General features: G+C 45.3%; 1 protein-coding gene across 1 annotated transcript; it reads left to right on the top strand.

The window, feature by feature from the left end:
* The first annotated feature begins 2047 nt into the window (after positions 1 to 2047).
* Positions 2048 to 7685, top strand: CD8B (CD8 subunit beta). The gene is made up of 5 exons (XM_058838325.1): positions 2048 to 2157; positions 4482 to 4826; positions 6708 to 6803; positions 7449 to 7538; positions 7645 to 7685. The coding sequence occupies exons 1-5, from the start codon at positions 2112 to 2114 to the stop codon at positions 7683 to 7685; spliced, it is 618 nt and encodes a 205-aa protein (XP_058694308.1). The 5' UTR covers positions 2048 to 2111.
* The last annotated feature ends 10930 nt before the right edge of the window (positions 7686 to 18615 follow it).

Raw genomic sequence — 18615 nt, 5'->3', positions numbered from 1 at the left:
GGTGATTAGGAGCTGCTGTTCCTCAACAAGGTCACCGACAGATCTTGCTTGTGTGAACAGATAAGATCAACTTACACTCTTCTTTCCTCCCATTTTCTTCCCAGGATAGCAGCCCCAAACAGTGTGGGGATGTTATAAACAGCAGCTGTCTCCTGCACGTCCACACAGTGCTTTGATTTTTGTTGGTGATACGCTGCCAGACAAAAGTATCCCTCCTCCAAAATGTTTTCTTGTAGGAGCAACAGCCATTCCTGAGAACAGCTTGGCCACTGGTAAACAGCAATTTTTTAAAAATTACATTTAATCTGTGTTCCAGTACACTATGCTTTTACATTTCATATATTCCTTTTGCTTTCTCTAAAGCTGCTATAATGTCCTGGGGAGTCATCGCAGTGTAACATCCTCGTATCCAAGGTTGTAATGATGGCAAAAACCACCTCTGAGAAAATTTCTTGTCCTGGCCAGGAAGGCAGAAGTTGCTCGAGGTGACAGCAGCAGTGGGAAAAGAGGGACGCAGCGATTGCAGCTGCTGGGGATTTTGGGCTCAGCTCACAGACTTCACCACAGGGATGAAGGAAAAATTCACTTACAGTGGCAGTTCTCATAACAAGCACTGCCAGCCCCCCACCTCACAAAAAAGAAATGTTTCACCTCACTCTAGGGAGGGCCCAATCTCAGTGTGATGTGAAGCAAAAGGGGACAGCTGAGCAGAATGTGAGGACAGCAGAGGCGAGTGTTGCTGCAACCCACATCAAGGGCTCAGCTCTGAAAACAAGGGCTTGGAAGCACTGAAATGAGTTTGAAAATGCTAAAATTGCCTTCTCCTGCCAGGAAAGAGTTAAGGAGCAATTCAGCCCACCCTAAAGTTTAGCAGATGAGCCTATTGTGGCAAGGGTTTTGCAGTTAGCAACCCGCTTCGAGCAGGAAATCAATTTAAACAGAAATGGGGAGAGGATGTGTTACAGCAGCATGGAAAAATCTGGTACAAAATGGACCAAAAGCTTACAGTGTACAAGATGCAATATTGTTCTTCCTATTCATCTGCCAGCCCAACCCTGGGGGAGGTTTCTCAGTGCCCTCAAGTGAGATTCCCTTTTCTGGGGAGATGTTGGGGCATCGTAAGGACAACAAGTAACTGCATGTGGGGGACATAAAAGAAAACTGAAGCTCACTCGGCAGCCAATAGGGCAGCAAATAAATAAAAACAATAAGTGATTTCTATTTTTTTCCCAAACATGAAAATATTGAAGCCTGCTGTTCATCTCTGTAATTTCAATTCATGCATTTGTCATTGAATCCTAAACCCCAAGTGCTTCAAAACTCTTCCTCACAGATATTTCAAAGTCATTCTGATATTTTATCATTTAAGTATTTCTGCCTATGAGCCACGTGCTGTCACAGCTACCAAAGCAGCACATGCTGTGAGGTGGGGAGCCCCAGCAGAATTTCCTCATTTTTGCGGTTTTTCAGACACAAATTTGTTTGAGGTTTCCTGCTCTTGATTTCAAAGCTTTCTGTGATGCCTCACATCTCTGCTTTGTGTTGGGTTGGTCTGGTGTTCAGCATTTTCCAGAGAAAAACACCTCCTGCTATAAATTCTGCTGAAGAAAACAACCCCACGGTTCAAATTGCATCTTTTCCTTGTTTTAAATGCTTTTTTTAATTTCAAAAGGGAGGAAAACAGCCAAAATTCACGCTTTCCTGCTTTTATCTTTAAGGCCATCGTCCTACATTTGTAATTTTTTGGTAAAAGTAGATTAAAAGAAGGAGGAATAACTAGGTGGTGAAATATGAACAAATCATAATTAAAAATCAGTGAGTTTTCTTGGTTTTATTTCCAAAGGGGCTTTAAGGGTACCCTGTGAAGTGCTGGAGAAGAGCATAGTGCTGTTGCCCTGATGCACTCAGGTTTGGGGCTTGGTGCAGAAGAAGCTGCCGGGTTGAGGCTCCAGGTGCTGCTGTGGCAGAGGCTCTTTGGCAGCTGCTGGTGAGAGATCTGCACAGAGAGGGGCAAGGACTTCCTGAAGTGAAGCCAGCCCTTCCACCAAGGGGTGACAGCGAGAGGAAAGGGGGAGCTGGCACAAAACTCCTCCGTCACAGAGTCCGCCACCATGGTCCGGCCATGGCTCCATCTCTACATCTGCCTCCAGATCCCAGGTAAGAGGGACACATCTTTTAAGGGTGGAGGGCACCTAAAATCATGCTGGAGCCTCTCTTCCACCACACTCCAGCAGCTGGATGATGGAAGATTAAATATACCATCACACTATAGATTACAGGATATTATTACCTATTTCCAATAATTTTGGATCATGCTATCCATAACAAGCTTTAGGTTTTGGTCAGTCCTGAACTGGTCAGGAAACAGGACCAGCTGTTTGCTGTGTGTCCCTTCCAACTGAAATAGTCTATTCTATTCTGTTCTATTCTATTCTATATTCTACTCATATTTCAATACATAATGATACAGACACCACAGAGTTTTTGCTGCACCCTCAGTGCAGATGGACTGTAGGAAGCTGCTAATGGAGAAGTTAAAATAGCTCCTCTCTCCACTGCCTGTGTAACATGAAGATGATAAACATCCCATCAAATTTTCCAAATCATCCAAAGACTGAGTATTTCCTAAGGGCCACAGCTGGAACTGGTGTGTTATAAAACCATTCTGCCTTACAGGTTCTGATACCCTATAGATCTGTGAGGTGGGAATCCCACTGGGAAAACCTCAATAAATGAGAGTTTGCTTTGCCCATGCAAAAGAAAAAGGGAACATTTTTAAGGTGCTGCAGGCTGGTCTGGCCAAGCACCATGATTCCCCATGGTCCCCTTGAATACACACCAGGAAAGGGAACAGGGAGGTTTTGGGGTTGAAGATATGACTGAAGATGAGTTTTCTGCTCTGTCTCCATCCCAGCTTACTCCTGGCTTGACCACTGGCACTGAGCTGAGATCTTCCAGAATCTCTTCTCATCTTTTCTGATTTATATAACTTAGATAGTGTCTCCAACAGGACAAGGATAAGTTTTCATGAAGAGTTATGTTTCCCATGCCCAGCAGAGCCAGACTTCAGGGTACTCAAGGAGACCCTGAAGCCCCCCTGTGCCATGGCCACACACATTTCATCCCCTAAAAAACACACAGGTGTTTGCCAGGGCAAAATTTGAGAGAATTACGCTCTAAAACCTTAAAATTATGTCTTTTAATAATGAGACATTAATGTTGTCACAGAGCCAGAGGATATGGCGAAATGCTCCAGATGCCGTGCAACACTTGAATTCTGGCATTGCAGTGTTAGTGTTCTGCAGCACTGGCAGTGATAGGGCCATTGGTGTGGGGACAGAGGAAGGCTCTGGACCCCTGTCAGTTACCAGAGCAATATTGTTCTTCCTATTTTTAGGAACATCAGGACCTTGTGCCACATTAATGGCTTTAGGCGTTTTTGGGTCATCCCCACAGCACTGGGTTAGCAGGGCTGCATGAGCCTGAAAAAACTGCTGTACACAACTTCAGGATTTTGAAGAAAAAAGGAACATTTTAAGGTGAAAAAATGACAAGAAACACACATTATTGAGCTGTTTGCACAGCTTTAAAACATGCTTGGGAAAGAGACGGGGGAAGCAGGAGTGTCCTTATCTTCAGAGGGCTGTTTTTCACTCGGTCTCAGAGTATCTGCAGCTTTGCAGGACTGTTTGCTGAACAGCAAGGATCACAAGTTACCTGTTATCCTTTCCACAAGGACACATCCTCACTCACACAGACACCCCTCACATCTCCCTGGGCCAAACAAGACTCAGATAATTTCCACAAAAGCTGCAAAGCCCAAACAGGGCTTTGGTGATGCCAAACCAAAGCTTTGAACTCCACCACTGCCCCTTACTCACTCCCTCTCCTTCCCCATGTCTCAAAATTCCTTTGAAAAATATCACTGTCTGAAAACTAATATCAAACTGGCTCATTTTGAGATATTTTGCACATTTTTTTGGTCTCTTTTTCTGCCCCTGCAATGTTTATCAGAGTTGCATCTGTTAGAAGAATAACCTGGCAACCCAGTTAAGAGGCACAAAAAATTTGTTGTAAAAGGGGTGAAATGTCTGAAAAATGAGAAAGGTAAGGAGGGCAGGAGAGGGGCATCCACAGGAGCAGGCAGGGATGCTCTTCCCTGCACATATAGCCCCGAGGACACCCTCAAAACCATCCCTCCATCCCTCTCCCTGCCAGTGAGCCTCCTCCCTAGATGAGTGTCCTAGAGAAAAGTCTGCCTGTGTAATTTGGCTTGGCCAAAAAAATAGCTGGAGAACCCAAAAAGGCCTCTGAGGAAATATGGGAGTCTCCTGATAAAAATGCTCCTGTTTCTCCCTTCTGTGACCCCCCTGGACTGTGTGTCTACGTGATTTTATTAAGCCCACAAAGAAAACCTATACTTTGTATGAAAGAAAAATAATGAATTAAAATAATAACTGTATATTTCTCTTTTTCCTTAGGTTTTTATACACTTTTAACCCAAACTCCAGAGCACCTTCTAACCCAAACTAACAGTAAAACCGAAATGCTCTGTGAGGTGAAGAAGGAGCATACCGGGGTGTACTGGTACCGCTGGAGCCAGGAGAGGCAACATTTCGAGTTCTTGGTATTTTCCAACATGCTGGGCAAAGCCACGTACGGCACAAACGTGAGCCAGGACAAATTCAGTGTCCATGAGGCGAGGGCCCACAGCTCCTACAGCCTGCACATCAGCCACCTGCATCCCTCAGACAGTGGCACCTACTACTGCTCCATCTCCCAGTCCTCCCAGCTCCTCCTGGGCAGTGGGACACAGCTCAGAGTGGGTAAGCAGCACCCTCGGGGTTCCAAAATGTGCCACCAGTAGGCTGTGATGAGGCCCCCTGGGAAAGAGGTGCTTAGTTTTGGTAGATTCTTCCCAGTTTTGAGTTGTAAGGTTGGGGCTTTGGGGATTTTTCTGAAGAGACTGGATAAAGCTGAAAATGCAGAAAATAGCTGAAATTTAGGTCAGCTTCATGTGATAGTCCTTTTGCCATCAGCAGTCGCTCTGCTGTGGGCACGCCTTGAGCACAGCATTGGTCCTAGTGCTTTAAGATTTCCAGGGGAAGACCTGATATTGCCATGCCCTGCGTTTTTCTCACTCCCTGCTGTACTTTGGATGAGAGGCTGGATCTGTGCCCTGCTCAGCTCACAGGTCCTTCCATGCCATAATTCTTCCTTACGCTCACTCCAAGTGACAAGAGCAGCGAGGCCAGAGAGTATCACCCCTCACATCTCTGGGGTGGATCTGATGGCAGCTTTCAAGACCACCCTTCACAAAAAATACTGAAATGGGATTTATTCCTCAAAGCTCACAACCCACTATCCCTGGGGAGATCCAAACAAAAATGACATTTTTCTGCAGGTGTCATGGAAGGAGAGAGGCTTTACAGACATCTGGGTCATACAGAAGCTCTTTTCAGCCCATTTTCCTTTTGACCACAGAGCAATAGTTGATGCAGAAAAACTAAAGTATTTGAAGTGGGATTCAGCCTCTATTTTTGTGGACTTTTAGGGAGACAAATAACTTATTTAACTAAGATACAAATAACTTATTTAACCAAAATGCCGCTACAGCTTCTGACTCTAAAGCAGAGCCAGTGTCCCAGTTTTTCTGGGGTTTTTTTTGCAAATATACTCCGTACCTTGAATGGGATGAGAAATCCCATTTTGGATTCCTGCAGGCTCAGAGAAATGCTGGTTTAAGATAAAGGAGAATTGTTTTTTAACAGCTGGGCACATATCTCTGTGCAGAGCATGAAAAACAGGCTTGAAATGGCTTGATCAAGGACATCAATTAAAAAGTAAACAGCAGCAGGTGCTCTGGGAGGACTCTGGCTTTGCTGGATATTTTCCTTTTTTCCTTTTAGTTCTCATGATAAAACAAATTGTCTTTAAGTTTCTTTTCCCTAAGTCTATTATAATGTAAGGGGGAAGTTGTCCAGATAAATCCCAAATCCCTGATGCCTCATCTTTTCATGTAAAAGAACGGTTGTTTCTGTAGGAATTTACATCCTGGAAACTGAAAAAAAAATAGTTTTCAATCACCTAAATTTTTAATAAGTATGGTTTGAGCAATCAGACATGCAGCTATTTAATGACATTACTGGCATATTTTCCTGGCCCACTTTATTCAGAAATGAATGTGTTCCATTGTAATTCAGATACACCATAACAAATCCTGCCTTCATTTTATCAGGAAAAAAAAATAAATCAAATGTTGAGCAAAGATTAGAGCAATGTGAACAAGGAAAAGATCCAGAAATCCCTTAAAACATTGCAGTGCTGCTGAAATCTCCTGCTCCATGACTTTGTGCAATGCTGGTGAGACGATGCTTGGCAGCAAATGTCACTCAAGCAAGTTTGGGGGTTTTCCCTGCATTAGCCTTCTCCCCTCCTTTACCTGGTACATTTTTTATCAACACTTTTAAAAGCTCTTGGTAATTTCTGTGATCCCCAAGAGGCTCAGGTTAAGCTCACCCCTGTGAGTGACACAGCCCTTTGCCAGGGTCACTGGATGGGACTTGTTCCAAGCGCCAAAATTTGCAGCCCCTCTTGCCTGGCTTTGGAGATCTCTGCTGCACTCAGTGCTTCACTGACCATCATCTTCCTCCTTATCCCCCAGCTTCAGTGCCCCACTGACCATCCTCTTCCTCCTTATCCCCCAGCTGACGCTTTGCCTCTGCCTCCAAAGACCACACAGACACCGGTGTCCAAAAAGCCCGTGCCACGGATAACCAAAAGCAAAGCTGCCAGCAGGACAGGTATGGCACAGCCCCAGCTCAGGCTGCCTGGATAAAGGGGTTTGCTGAGCTCTTGGGGTCCTCAGGGCTCATCTGGAGCTTGTCCTGGGGTGGGGGCCACCACAATGTCACCCTGCAGGAGTGGCTGTCTGGGTCCAGATAAACCCACTGCTCTGGGCAGAGCTGACTTCTGCCTGGAGGAGGGATTCCCTGGAATACCCACAGGTTTGGGGGCCAGGATGTATTTCAGTTTAGGTTATCGTGACCTCAGAGCTAAGCTCCCTGCCATGCCTTTTTTACTGTGAGGGGGAATGGGCACCAGAACAGGCTGCCCAGAGAGGCCATGGAGTCTCCCTTATCAAAAATATGCAAAAGCCATCTGGACACGGTCCTGTGCCACATGCTCTGGGGTGAGCCTGCTTGAGCAGGGAGGTTGGACCAAATGACCCACTGTGGTCTCTTCCAACTTTACCCATTCTGTGATTCTGTGATTCTGTGATTCTGTAGTGCATCCTTCAGAGGATACCCCAGGCTGACGGTCACATCTTCCACCGCTCCTCTGAGGCGCTGCCTTGCCTCTCTCCCTTCCCCACCCCACACTCCGTTCCCCAAAGCTGCTGGGGCAGGGTGGTGCCAGCTGCTGAGTCCTCTCCTCTCCTCTCCCAGGTCCCTGCAGTCCCCTGGTCTGGATCCCCCTGGCCGCGGGTGTCCTGCTCCTCCTGCTGGGCCTGGTGCCCGCTGCCCTCCGCCTCCACCGTGAGTATCCCGCCAGCACCTGAGGGGTGCCGGGCCCTGGGACAGCCCAGGACAGGGGGGGAGCCGGGAGGGGCTCCTGCCACTGATGGACACTGTCTCTTCCCAGGTCTGCGGCGGAGGCTATGGCTTCGCATCCACAGGCAGTAAATCCCAGTAAATCCCAGTAAATCCCAGTAAATCCCACTGCCCCCCTGCCTCGGACAGGGAGGAGCCACGGAGCCTCCCCTGCGCAAGGCTGAGCATGAGGCTGTCCCAGGCAGCGGACAGCCATGGGCTTCTACCACAAAACAGACTTTTCTTTCCTGCAACAGACCATGACTTCAACATTTTACTTGGCACAACAGCTGGCAAAAGGAACAAGCTGGATTCTGCAGCATCCTGAGCACTTCTCAAAGGAAAGTGAGCAGGGCAAATGCCACAGCTGGCTCTGCACAGGGGGAAGGGGCTGGTGCACCAAAGGGATTCAGATGGGCTGGGAAACTGAGCTCCTTGGGTCTCCTCTGTTCATCTGTAGGACAGCAAAAAGGTGCTTTTTTTGCCCCTGTTAATACTGGTTGATAAAAATTTGATTTGATAAAAACAAACACTGAGAGCAACCAGAAGGGATGGGGAAGATGAAACTTGTAAAGACCCTGTGCAGGTTTATTCAATACCGAAAGTGAATGTATCACTCAGTTATTTTGCTCCCCAGTTTGGTGTCTTTTGGTACTGCTCAGTGAAGGACATGGTTGTGTGGCAAGCAAGGAACCATGGCCTCCAACCAAGAAAGAGTTAAGGCACAGCAAAAGCTCCAGGGGTGAGCAGATCTGGGAGGGTGCCTTCTCCCATGGGAGACTGCAAACACCCAGGAGGGGGAGAGGAAAACCAGACAAAGCCGTGCACACAGGGCCAAACACTTGGCACAGCCTGAAGGTCAACACCACCTCTGAGAGCAAACAGAGGCCCTCAGGGGCTGGCTCTGAGCCCAGCAGCACAGCATGGCCAGTGAGTGATGCCTGGGTGTGCTGAGCCCCAAGTGACCCCTGTGTCCTGACCCCTGTGTGACATCCCTGCATGCTGAGCCCCAAGCAATGCCCATGTGTGCTGAGCTTTGAGTGATGCCAGAAGCAGGGAAGGTCTCCCAAGGGGTGTTAACAAGGCTCAGCTGCTGCCCAGGGTGCCAAGGCAGAGCTGGGGGTGGAAATCTGGCATCCTGCTGAGCACAGGCAGCGAGCACTCGCTCTCAGATGCACGCCCAACCCCACATCTGCTCACACACAGGCACCAGCACTGTGTCAGCTACAGTGAGGACGAGGGGAAGGTGGCCCAGAGTCCCCAGGGTTGGGGCTAACACAGTCTTGGGATGAACTTGTGGGTGCAGGGCATCACAGTGGCAGAGCAGCATCACTCTGGCCTCCCCCTCCCTCCCAGCCACAGGGTGCTGCTGCTTTCCACTTTAGTACTGATTTTTCTGTAGAGCTTGGTCTCGAGCCCAGCTGTTGGTGCCTCCCCTAAATGATGCAGTGGATCATGCTGAGCCAGCTTTCCCAGACTGTGACACTCACCCAAGCTCTCAGGCCACCCAGCCTGTGGGGACACCAGCAGGAGACCCCATCCCACCACAGGCAGAGCAGGAAGGAGACTGAGCATCTCTGATCTCCATACATCACCATTTATCCTCTGTGAGAGCTCACATTAACTAAAACCATCATCTTCCTACCCTGCAAGTAGTGAGCAGAACTTTGCCCCAGAAGAAGATGGTTTTTATGATATGTACATTTTTCACAACAGCTGTGAGAAAACACTTTTGATACTTCCCATGGGCAAAGGTTTATTCCTTAAAAAAACATGGGCTTTCCCTCTGCCTGCAGCTGCTTTTGAAATCCCAGCTCCCTTTCTCACACTTGAGATGTCTTGACCTTAATGTCCATGCCTGGCTCAGCTCTCCCCACTCCCAGGCAGCACAGGAAATGCCCTCCCATGGCCGAGCAGCCAGGGCTGGGGCTGGGCAGAAATTCAGGCTGCACAGCCCAGCCCTCCTCTCCCACAGGAATGTGAGCAGCCTCAGGGAAAACCCTGCCCAGACCACTCCTCTGGTCTCTTCTCCACACTCAGGACATCCTCACAGTGTCTGACCTTCACTGAAACCCCTCCCCAGGACAGCACCATCTCATCTTGATAGACTTCAGCCACTTAGCCCAGCCCCAATAACATGAGCACAAAGGATAGGGATTTCCCCCTCAGCTCTCTGCTCCCCCACAGCAAAGAATTTGCTCAGTGTCTGAACTCCCCAATTAGTCTTCACTTTCCCTTTGTATGTGAAAAAAAAAGAAAAGCAAAACCAAAACCCACCCAGACTCTACATCACCTGTGTGCAGTGAAAACAGGAGAGGACAGTGACATCCAAAGGATGTCTGGCCTGTTGAAACACAGGTTTGGGCAGTTTACCAGTAGAAATTATGAAAAAATAATAGTAATTTCTGTAATCATCAATAGTGTTTTATACAGTAAAACTGGGAGAGATTTTAGCAGCAGGTTTCACAATTGTGAGAGCTGATGGATAAAAATAGATTCCCATTTCGTAGACTTTTTTCCCAGAGCATAAATAAGCACAAAACAGAAACACTAATGAAAAGATGCTAAAAAAATTATCCCCATTCCCTGATATCTGCAACTTCTTTGCTGAGAGCACGGTGATGGTGCCAGCCAGGGGTCGGGGATGCCGTGTTCTGTCGTGGAATGGTGTTTCCAACTTGAATATTAATGGGAAAGTATTTCTGTGCATCTCTGCTAACAGCATGATCCCTGGATCCATAGAGAGAGAGAGAGAGATCCAGGTGACAGCACTGTCCATTAGTGTCACTTCTGCCACCATGTCCTGGCACATGAGGGACCCTAATTTATTCCTTGATTCCTTCCAATGATGGATTAGCCTTCTCCTCTCTCCCACTGTCATCATCCTCCCTGCAGCAAGGAACAGCCATACCTAGAAGGAAAAATAATGGGATTTTATGCATATAGCCTAAATTCCCTGCTTCAAGTGTAAATACACTATTTCCTCTTAAATTACAAAAAAGAGGCACCACAAAATTTGGACAAAAGGACGAGGAGGGTTTTGCAGATGTATGGGCTCAAGAACAAAACTTCACCTATGTTGTGCTCAGCCCCACAAATCATTGGGCAAGAAACTGTAAAGAGATCAAAAATTGCATGTTGTAATAGTCTGGTTTATTATTACTATTATTTCTTTTCTATTTTATAGTATATCTATTCTATATAGAACATGTTATAGAACATATATATAATATATATAATATATAGGTGATATACAAAGAAAATATAGAATATGTATTCTATATTATAAAAATATAATCCAGTTGTTCTCTCAATAAACAGTGCAGATGTTGAAATCATTAAAATATTCAAAGGACAGATACAAAGCAGAAACACAGATACTTCAGGCATTGCAGTAAATATTCTTCATGGTTTTGTTAAAGTTCCGTAAATGCATTTTTAAAAAATGGCCGGTCTTTACAGAATATCTCAGTGGTTAATCTAATTTTGGAAATGCTCGATTTTTCTTTATTGTTTTAAGCTGCTCAGTCATTTTTATGTGGGTGGTCTGTGCTTTTACGATACAAAAAAGTAAATCAAATCAGGTGCAGTTGAAAACATTTAACTGAAAGCAAATTATTGACATGAGAGTAAAGTTGTGTCTGAGTTTAAAGCTCTTAACATATAAAAAAAATAATTTTTCAGTCATAAACTGCTGAGTGAGGCACAATAACGGAGAAAGGCTGGATAATATCTCTGTTAAATTAATCAACTTGAAATGTGTGCAAAAAGAAAGGAGATACATTATCCATGGGTGCTGTTTAAATTCCTTCGGATTTATCCTTGCCCAGAACAGCTCTGTGCACTGCAGCTGTTTATTAAATATGTTGTCCTGGGAGGAAAAATGGATTCTCAGCAGGACTTCTAAGCATTCAGGTCAGATCTGTTAAATGGGATTTTCTAAATGTCTTTTTCTGTCACTGTATAAAATCAGATATGTCCCAGAAACAGCAAGGAAATCCCAAAAAAACCTTCTAGGAATAAAAAAAAAACTGCATCCACATAGCAAAAGTACTTTTTGCCCCTATTTCCCTGGACTTCAATAAGCCAAAAATAGCAATGTGTTAAATTTCTGGTTTATATAAACAATAAAATTGTTTTTTAAAATATATTATTCTAATTATTGCTTAATATAATTTCTGGATATTAAGATATATATTATTTGCTGAAATAGCAAGTACTTGTGTATGTCAGTATACAATGAGTGCACCCAGGGTGAGATCTGCAGCTTCTGTGGGATTAAAAACAAATATCTGTTATTCCAGCATTCATTTAAGTGTAACACATATTGGAGCAAGTCAAAAATAAATTCTGTAAGGTATGTAATTTGCTCCTCTACTGCCTTGCTATGAGAGAGGTTAATTTGGGTTCATACACCAGTGGATCTTTCACATGAACCAAAACTCACCCATGCTTTAAATGTTTGCAAGATGACAGGAGCCTTAACATTCCTCCCTTAGGAATTTGTGTTTTTCTAGTAAAGTTCAACTTTTCATTTAGCCTTTAAGATCCACATGTGCATGAAAGGGGCCTGCATCACAGTTTTAAGAGAGAGAGTATAATTATTACTAATTTATGCTTTCTGATCTAGTTAATAAATGAAAACCAGATATGAAACACTCCCAAAAAATCCCACTGATGATATCAGCTCAGAATCTTTTCTCTGCCAGGTACGACAGGGATATCACACAGCAAAATTATTTATTTCATTTAATATAAAACCCCCAAACCCCCTAGGAGGAATCACTCAGGTGGAAGCCAATCAGCAAAGAAAACTTGTTTAGATGGCAAAGCCCTCTCCATCCTCTCCCAAAAGCTCCTTGGATTGGTGGGAGCTCTCAGGCAGCCAGACTGACACAGGCACCTCTGAGTTTGTCTCCTTGGCTTTTTTTGGCCCCAACAATGAGTCAGGGCTAAGTTTTGTCTTGCTCTGGATTGAGCCTCTGCATCAGGCAGCAAAAAACTTAATCCTGGAGAAATTTTAAGAAGTTTTGCAATACTGATGTTTTCAAGGGCTTGAGCTTTGCTGGGAAGCACCAAACAATTCTGGAATTCCCTTTGCAGAGCATTGGGAGCAATGGATGCCACCAAAGAAAAGTCAGGACAAGAGGAAATGGCCCGGAGTTGTACCAGGGGAGTTTTAGATTAGATATTAGGAAAAATTTCTTCACTGAAAGGGCTGTCAGGCCCTGGCACAGGCCATCCAGGGCAGTGGTGCAGTTCCCACCCCTGGAGGGGTTTTAAAGACATGCAGATGTGCCACCTGGAGACACGCTTTAGTGGTGGCCCTGGCAGTGCCGAGTGTAGGGTTGGACTCGATGATCTTACAGCTCTTCTCCAACCTGAACAACTCTGTGATTCTGTGCTGAGCCCACAGGCTGGTGCCAGCCACCACAGGCACCCTGCAGGGCCAGCCCTTGCCCCATCCCACCCCTTGCTCCATGCTGAGAGCTTGGAGGAGCCAGCCTTACCCTGCCCCAGCTGCAAGCCACGCTGGGTTTTCTGCTCCTCTTCTCTGCTGGTGGTTAAAACATCCAGCCAGGAGGTGAGGCACCAAAATGTGGTGTGCAACCACCCTCCCTCCCCGCAGGGCTCAGCAGGGAGGAGGGCTGTGGCTTAAGAGACATCTCTGACCCGAGCTGTACGTGTGATCTCACCCACCACACATCCTGCTGTGCCCTCCCAGCTCGGAGGGGCTGTGGGCTGTGCAGGCAGCATGAAATGCAGCACAAAAGCATCCTGCTGGGCAGCTGCCTCTGGGAACAGGCTCAGCATCCCCGGAGGAGCTGGGTGCACGCTGCTCTTCCACGTGGCAGCACCAGAGCCGAGTGCCACCATAGCACAGAATCAGAGAATCATTTCGGTTGGAAATTACCTCCAAGTTCATCAAGTCCAACCTTTGACCCAATACCTCAATGCCAAAATGCAACGTCTGCTTGTTTTTTGAACGCTGTCATTGATGGTGACTCCACCACTGCCTTGAGCAGCCTGTTCTGCTTCTTAGCCACTCCTTCAGTGAAGAAATTTTTCCTAATATCCAACTGAACCTCCCCTGGCTGAACCTGAGGCCATTTCCCCTTTTCCTATCAATACCTGACCCCTTTTCAGGCACACCAGGGATGAGATGCTGAGCTCTGGGGGTCCTGACTTACAGGCAGGGTCACAGGAAGAACTGCTGCCATTCTTCAACAAAGCCCAAGTGCAATCATCCAGAACAAGCACAAGGTAAACTCACTGACTGATGTCTTAGGGAGAGGTGCTGGGCTGCACTGATGCCCAGCTACAGGGCTTTAAAACATTATGCCTTAACATCAACACTGAATACAAAGCTCAAGTTAGGATATTTCCTATCAGTCACTTAAAAAAAAAAAAAAAAATTGACACAAAATATTCCTGAAGGCTGGGATTGTATATTCCTGCCCAGAGCAATGAGCTGCAAATGACATTCCTGTTATTAAAATACATGTCTCAAGTCATCTGGGTGCAGGAGGAAATGAGTCAGAGCAGTGGTGGAACAGCCATTACTAAAATAGATGCCTTTCCTCAGGTCCTTTCATTTTAATCTGACATCTATCATTGCCACAGCCAGGATAAATTTGATACAATTAAAAACATGGGTCACATCCCACTGTGCAGAGCCCAGGGTGACATCCCCAAGGAGATGCCAGGGGAAGGAAGCTGACTCTGTGCAAATCCTCCTGGTCCCCAAACTTGGGTCACTCCGTGCTTTCCAAAATCTGGAACACAAACTGAAGTTTGCCCAGGGTCAAACGTCTTTCCTGCCCATTATCCCTTCTCCAGGAGGGATAAATGTTCTCCTGTGAAAAACCACAGGATCTGTTGTTGGGATAAGTGTCCTTGTGCAGGGTGAACATCTAAGGAAGATTAAAGTGTCCAGCATTAAAGAATGAGATAATTGGAAAATTAATAGTGTTTCAGAGGAAATGGATGTGGAGTTTTGTAACAAATGGCTTCCTTAAAATGACACATTGTAATGAGATCTCACATTTAAGAATATAAAAATGATTGGTTTGGTTCAAAGCAAAGGTTCATCCAGACAACCATCCTGTCTCCAGCACTGGCTGTGAGCAGATGGCTAAGTAATAATGACAAGAAAATCATATATGATGCTTTCCCTTAATATTCAGTCTATTTTTAACTAAACAGATTTCCTGAGCCGGTTGCTGTCTATTGAGTAACTCACAATGAACCTCTCTTCCAAGCATTTATCCAGGCTCTGCATCCACAGTGTCCTTTGTCAGGGACATCCTGGAGTGGAGGATTTCTTTTGCTTTCAGCTTCACCCACCATCAGTTTCACCTGCTGCCCCTTACTTTCTCTACTGGAAAAGGCAGGGAATAATCAATCCCTCTCCACTCCTTTCCAGATACTCCTTACCCTGGAAACCTTTCGTGTAAATCCATTTAAAACATGTTTTCAGGGTAAAGAGTCCTAGCCACATAAAATCCATCCCAGACCTCTGATCCTATATTTTGTCCTACTCTGAACCTTTTCTTGCTCTACTGCTTCTTATTTGAGTCCCCTCTGTGACATGAGGGGTGAGACCAACACACAGCATTCAGGATTTATGCAGTGCATTGGACCATGCCTTGGCTATGGACTGGACCATACAATGGCAAAGCTGTGTTCTCTGTTTTATATCTCCCTTCCTTGCTACCTGCTGACATCCAATTTGCTTTTCCTGCTGGGCAAAGAGTTAATGTTCCCATGGTAGTACTGGTTTTAACCCAAACTTTATAGGCAAGTCAGGACTGGATTTCCTTTCACACAACACTTCACAATCACCTACCCCAAATTTCATCTTCCCCTGTATTGCCCAGTCTCTATAAAATCCTTCTGCAGTTCTGTATTTACAACACCCAAATGCAAAGAAATTAATGTACATGAAAACAAACTTTGCAGGATTTGTTTTAGACGTGATTAGCCATTTGACCTCTGAGTCCAACGCTCACAAATAGGGTGGGAGTGGTGCCTGCAGGAGAACAGACATGGGGACAGTAATCACACACTTTTCTTTGCAGTACTGGTGGGGATCAGACTGTTAAAAGTGAAATTAACACAAAATCTAGTTTGTTTTGTTGATGGCAGGAGACCATTAAACCAACTGCTGCTTTTTGATGCCACCATCCCTCCCTCCCTGTCCTTTTTGATCAGGGTATTGTGGCTTAGGTTTGCATCTTACAGGTGTAATTCAACAGAGGGGGCTGGGTTTTTTTTTCAAATCAATGCAAAATTGAGAAGAAATAAGCTGTATAAGCCAGCAAACACTATTAATAGGACCACAAAATGGATGAAGCAAGTTGTCTCCAGTAAGCCATGGGTTTCCATCCTGCCAGCTCTGCCAGCAGGAGAGGTGAAGAACAGAAATGGGAACCCTTCGTCCATTCCATTAGCTGTGACCTGCTGTGGAAATTAGTTCCCTCTCAAAGATTTCAACAGCGAAGATGCACAGCAATGTCCTGCTCTGGGGAATTCCTCCTGCACCACACAGACGGACCCAGAAACTCCCTGAGGAATCTCCACCAGGATTTCCTGCCCAAAAAAAGAAGGGAAGAAGGTCAGTGTGTAGAAAAGGAGACCAGGCATGGCAAGACTCTGGATGGGTGGTGACAGAAGATGTCAGCCGTGGGGATTGTACCAAGGCTATGGGACCCTGGAAGGGAGCTGAACTTATTGGACAACAATCAAACAGTGCCTTGAACCCAATAGAAATCTGATTGTGAGAATTGGAAATAGATAAGGAGACCAGTTCACCTACTTGAACAGTTCAGACAAAAATAAATATATGTTGGAGCCAAGAAGAAAATTTACCTTCTCTTAAGTCTATATAGAGTTAGAAAAATATTAGGGGTTTTTTTTGTTTGTTTGTTTGTTTTTTAAATTCTAGTCTGGATCTGTGGCATTTAGATTAGGGAGGCAGAAAATCAGCCTGTCCACTGATAATCACAGCTGGGGCACTGGCAGAGTATATTGTCACCAGTCCCCAAAAGATACCATCACAAATTGCTGATTTACTGACTGCCAGCACAAACGAGCCCTACAGCATCAAGAGAAGAAGTTTCCCACAAGGAAAACTCCCAACATTTCCAGGTCTCCTCTCAAACTTTCAGCTGAGGTACCAACAAGCCTGGAGATTATGGAGATATTCAAGCCTGTGGTCAGATAAAGGGATGCACCAAGGAGAGATGAGAGCACAGGAGTGTTTGTGGTTTGCATTCTGGATTTTGAGGTGTGTGACGTGCACACCAGGAGTACCCAGAAGAGTGGGCAGTGTTGGCCACCGAATTGGAAACACACGGCTACTGTGGAAAAATAGTGTGAGTACCTGGTGGGTGACTCTTACACTTGACATTCTGCAAACCCCTGTAATTGCTGCAGCTTTGCAAAGGAAAGGGGGGCAGCAAGGGGCTCATAAACCACAGCTTCACTTCACACCGGAAAAGCTGCGTGCTGGAGTCTCAGCCTTGTATTTTTCCCTCTGTTTGAAAAACAATGCTTGTAATTTGAGACTAAATTTTGAAACCTTCATTGAAATTTTCCATTCCTCCTTATGAAAGTGGAATGGAAAGTTTTAATGCAATCCTTCAGGGGTTAAGAGCAGCAAGAAGAGTCAGCAGTGCTGTGGCAAGGAGAGTCTGGTGTCACCCCTCAGTTACCATCAGTGACACCTCACAGGGACCCAACAGCACCTGCTCATCCTCAGGAATGTGGCATCAGTGCCTGGCAATGGGATGTCCTTCTGGAGCACTAGGAGACACCATGGGCAGCAGGACAATGGTCCTGTCAGAGCACAGTAATTCTGGTGCTCTTCTGTGACTCCCGTGTCCCCAGAGGAGCTCCAGCCATGCAATACTGTGAGATATCCAGGCAATGTCTGCTGTGACTGACACTGAGAAACTGAAGAGGTTCTTACCCCATGAAAAAGCCCCTGAGAGCTTTCCACAAAATGACTGAGAAACCAAACATATCCAAAATTCAGCACGTTCTCCAGCTCCGACGCCTCAGCTCCCTCTCGTTTCCCCTTCCTTCTGTCAAATGTATGTAAGAAAGCAGAGAAAATGAATCCTAAATTCACTTCCTGCTAAGCCCTGATCAAAAATAGGTGAATCCTTATTAATCTGTCTCATCCCTGCATGATTTTGTCTCTTGACTCCTTGTTCCTGTCTCCTACTAATTATTTGACATTAATTAAATACAGACCTAGGCTGGCCCTAGTATATAAAGATAAACCGCAGTCATTAGCAACTTAGGTTGGAGTTCAACAGCAATCAGAGTCCTGTAACCCTGGCTGTGAGCAAAATAAAACATATGTAGGTTTGGGAGAAAAATTACTTCTATTTTCTAATCAACTTGTCTGGTCTCCTGACTTCTCTTATATGATGCTCTGCACAAGTAACTGGTTGTCTGAGTATATTTTCTTCTTCCTTAGCCATATCATACAAGTGACACTACAACAGAAATTACTAACTAAATTACTAATAAAACATGTTATTAATGCTAGTGATCATTTATTTGGCTCAGGTCCTCAGTCAAACAATGACAGCCTATTCTAAAAATACTGTCTAGAAGATGAACAGCCAAACCAGAACATATGAAAATCAAGGAGATTCCTTAATTAATCTGATTACCCACCTTCTCCCCCCAGTTTTGGAGCTGGTCATCAGTGCTTACATTAACCAATCTGAATTATTTGTACAAGTGTTGATCTTAAATCAGAGCTTTTTCCTGAAAGTCCTGCTTGTTCTGGTTAGGCTTTTCCTAATCAAATAACTGTCACTACAACTTCGTTTTTTCTTCTTTGTTGCTATGCAAAATAGACACAGCTTTGTACTATGCAATACTTTAGCACAGAAGTCAGTAAAAAAGCGATGTGTGACAGCCCTCCTGCAGCTATATCTCCCAACTGACAATATGCTTTTGCCTTGCCTTTAAAGGATATATTCATTAGCAGAGGAAAAGGTGG

This window comes from Poecile atricapillus, chromosome 4 (assembly GCF_030490865.1).
Source record: "Poecile atricapillus isolate bPoeAtr1 chromosome 4, bPoeAtr1.hap1, whole genome shotgun sequence".
Lineage (NCBI taxonomy): Eukaryota > Metazoa > Chordata > Aves > Passeriformes > Paridae > Poecile > Poecile atricapillus.
The sequence above is the reverse complement of the archived record's forward strand: the minus strand, read 5'-3'. Positions and strand labels throughout refer to the sequence as shown.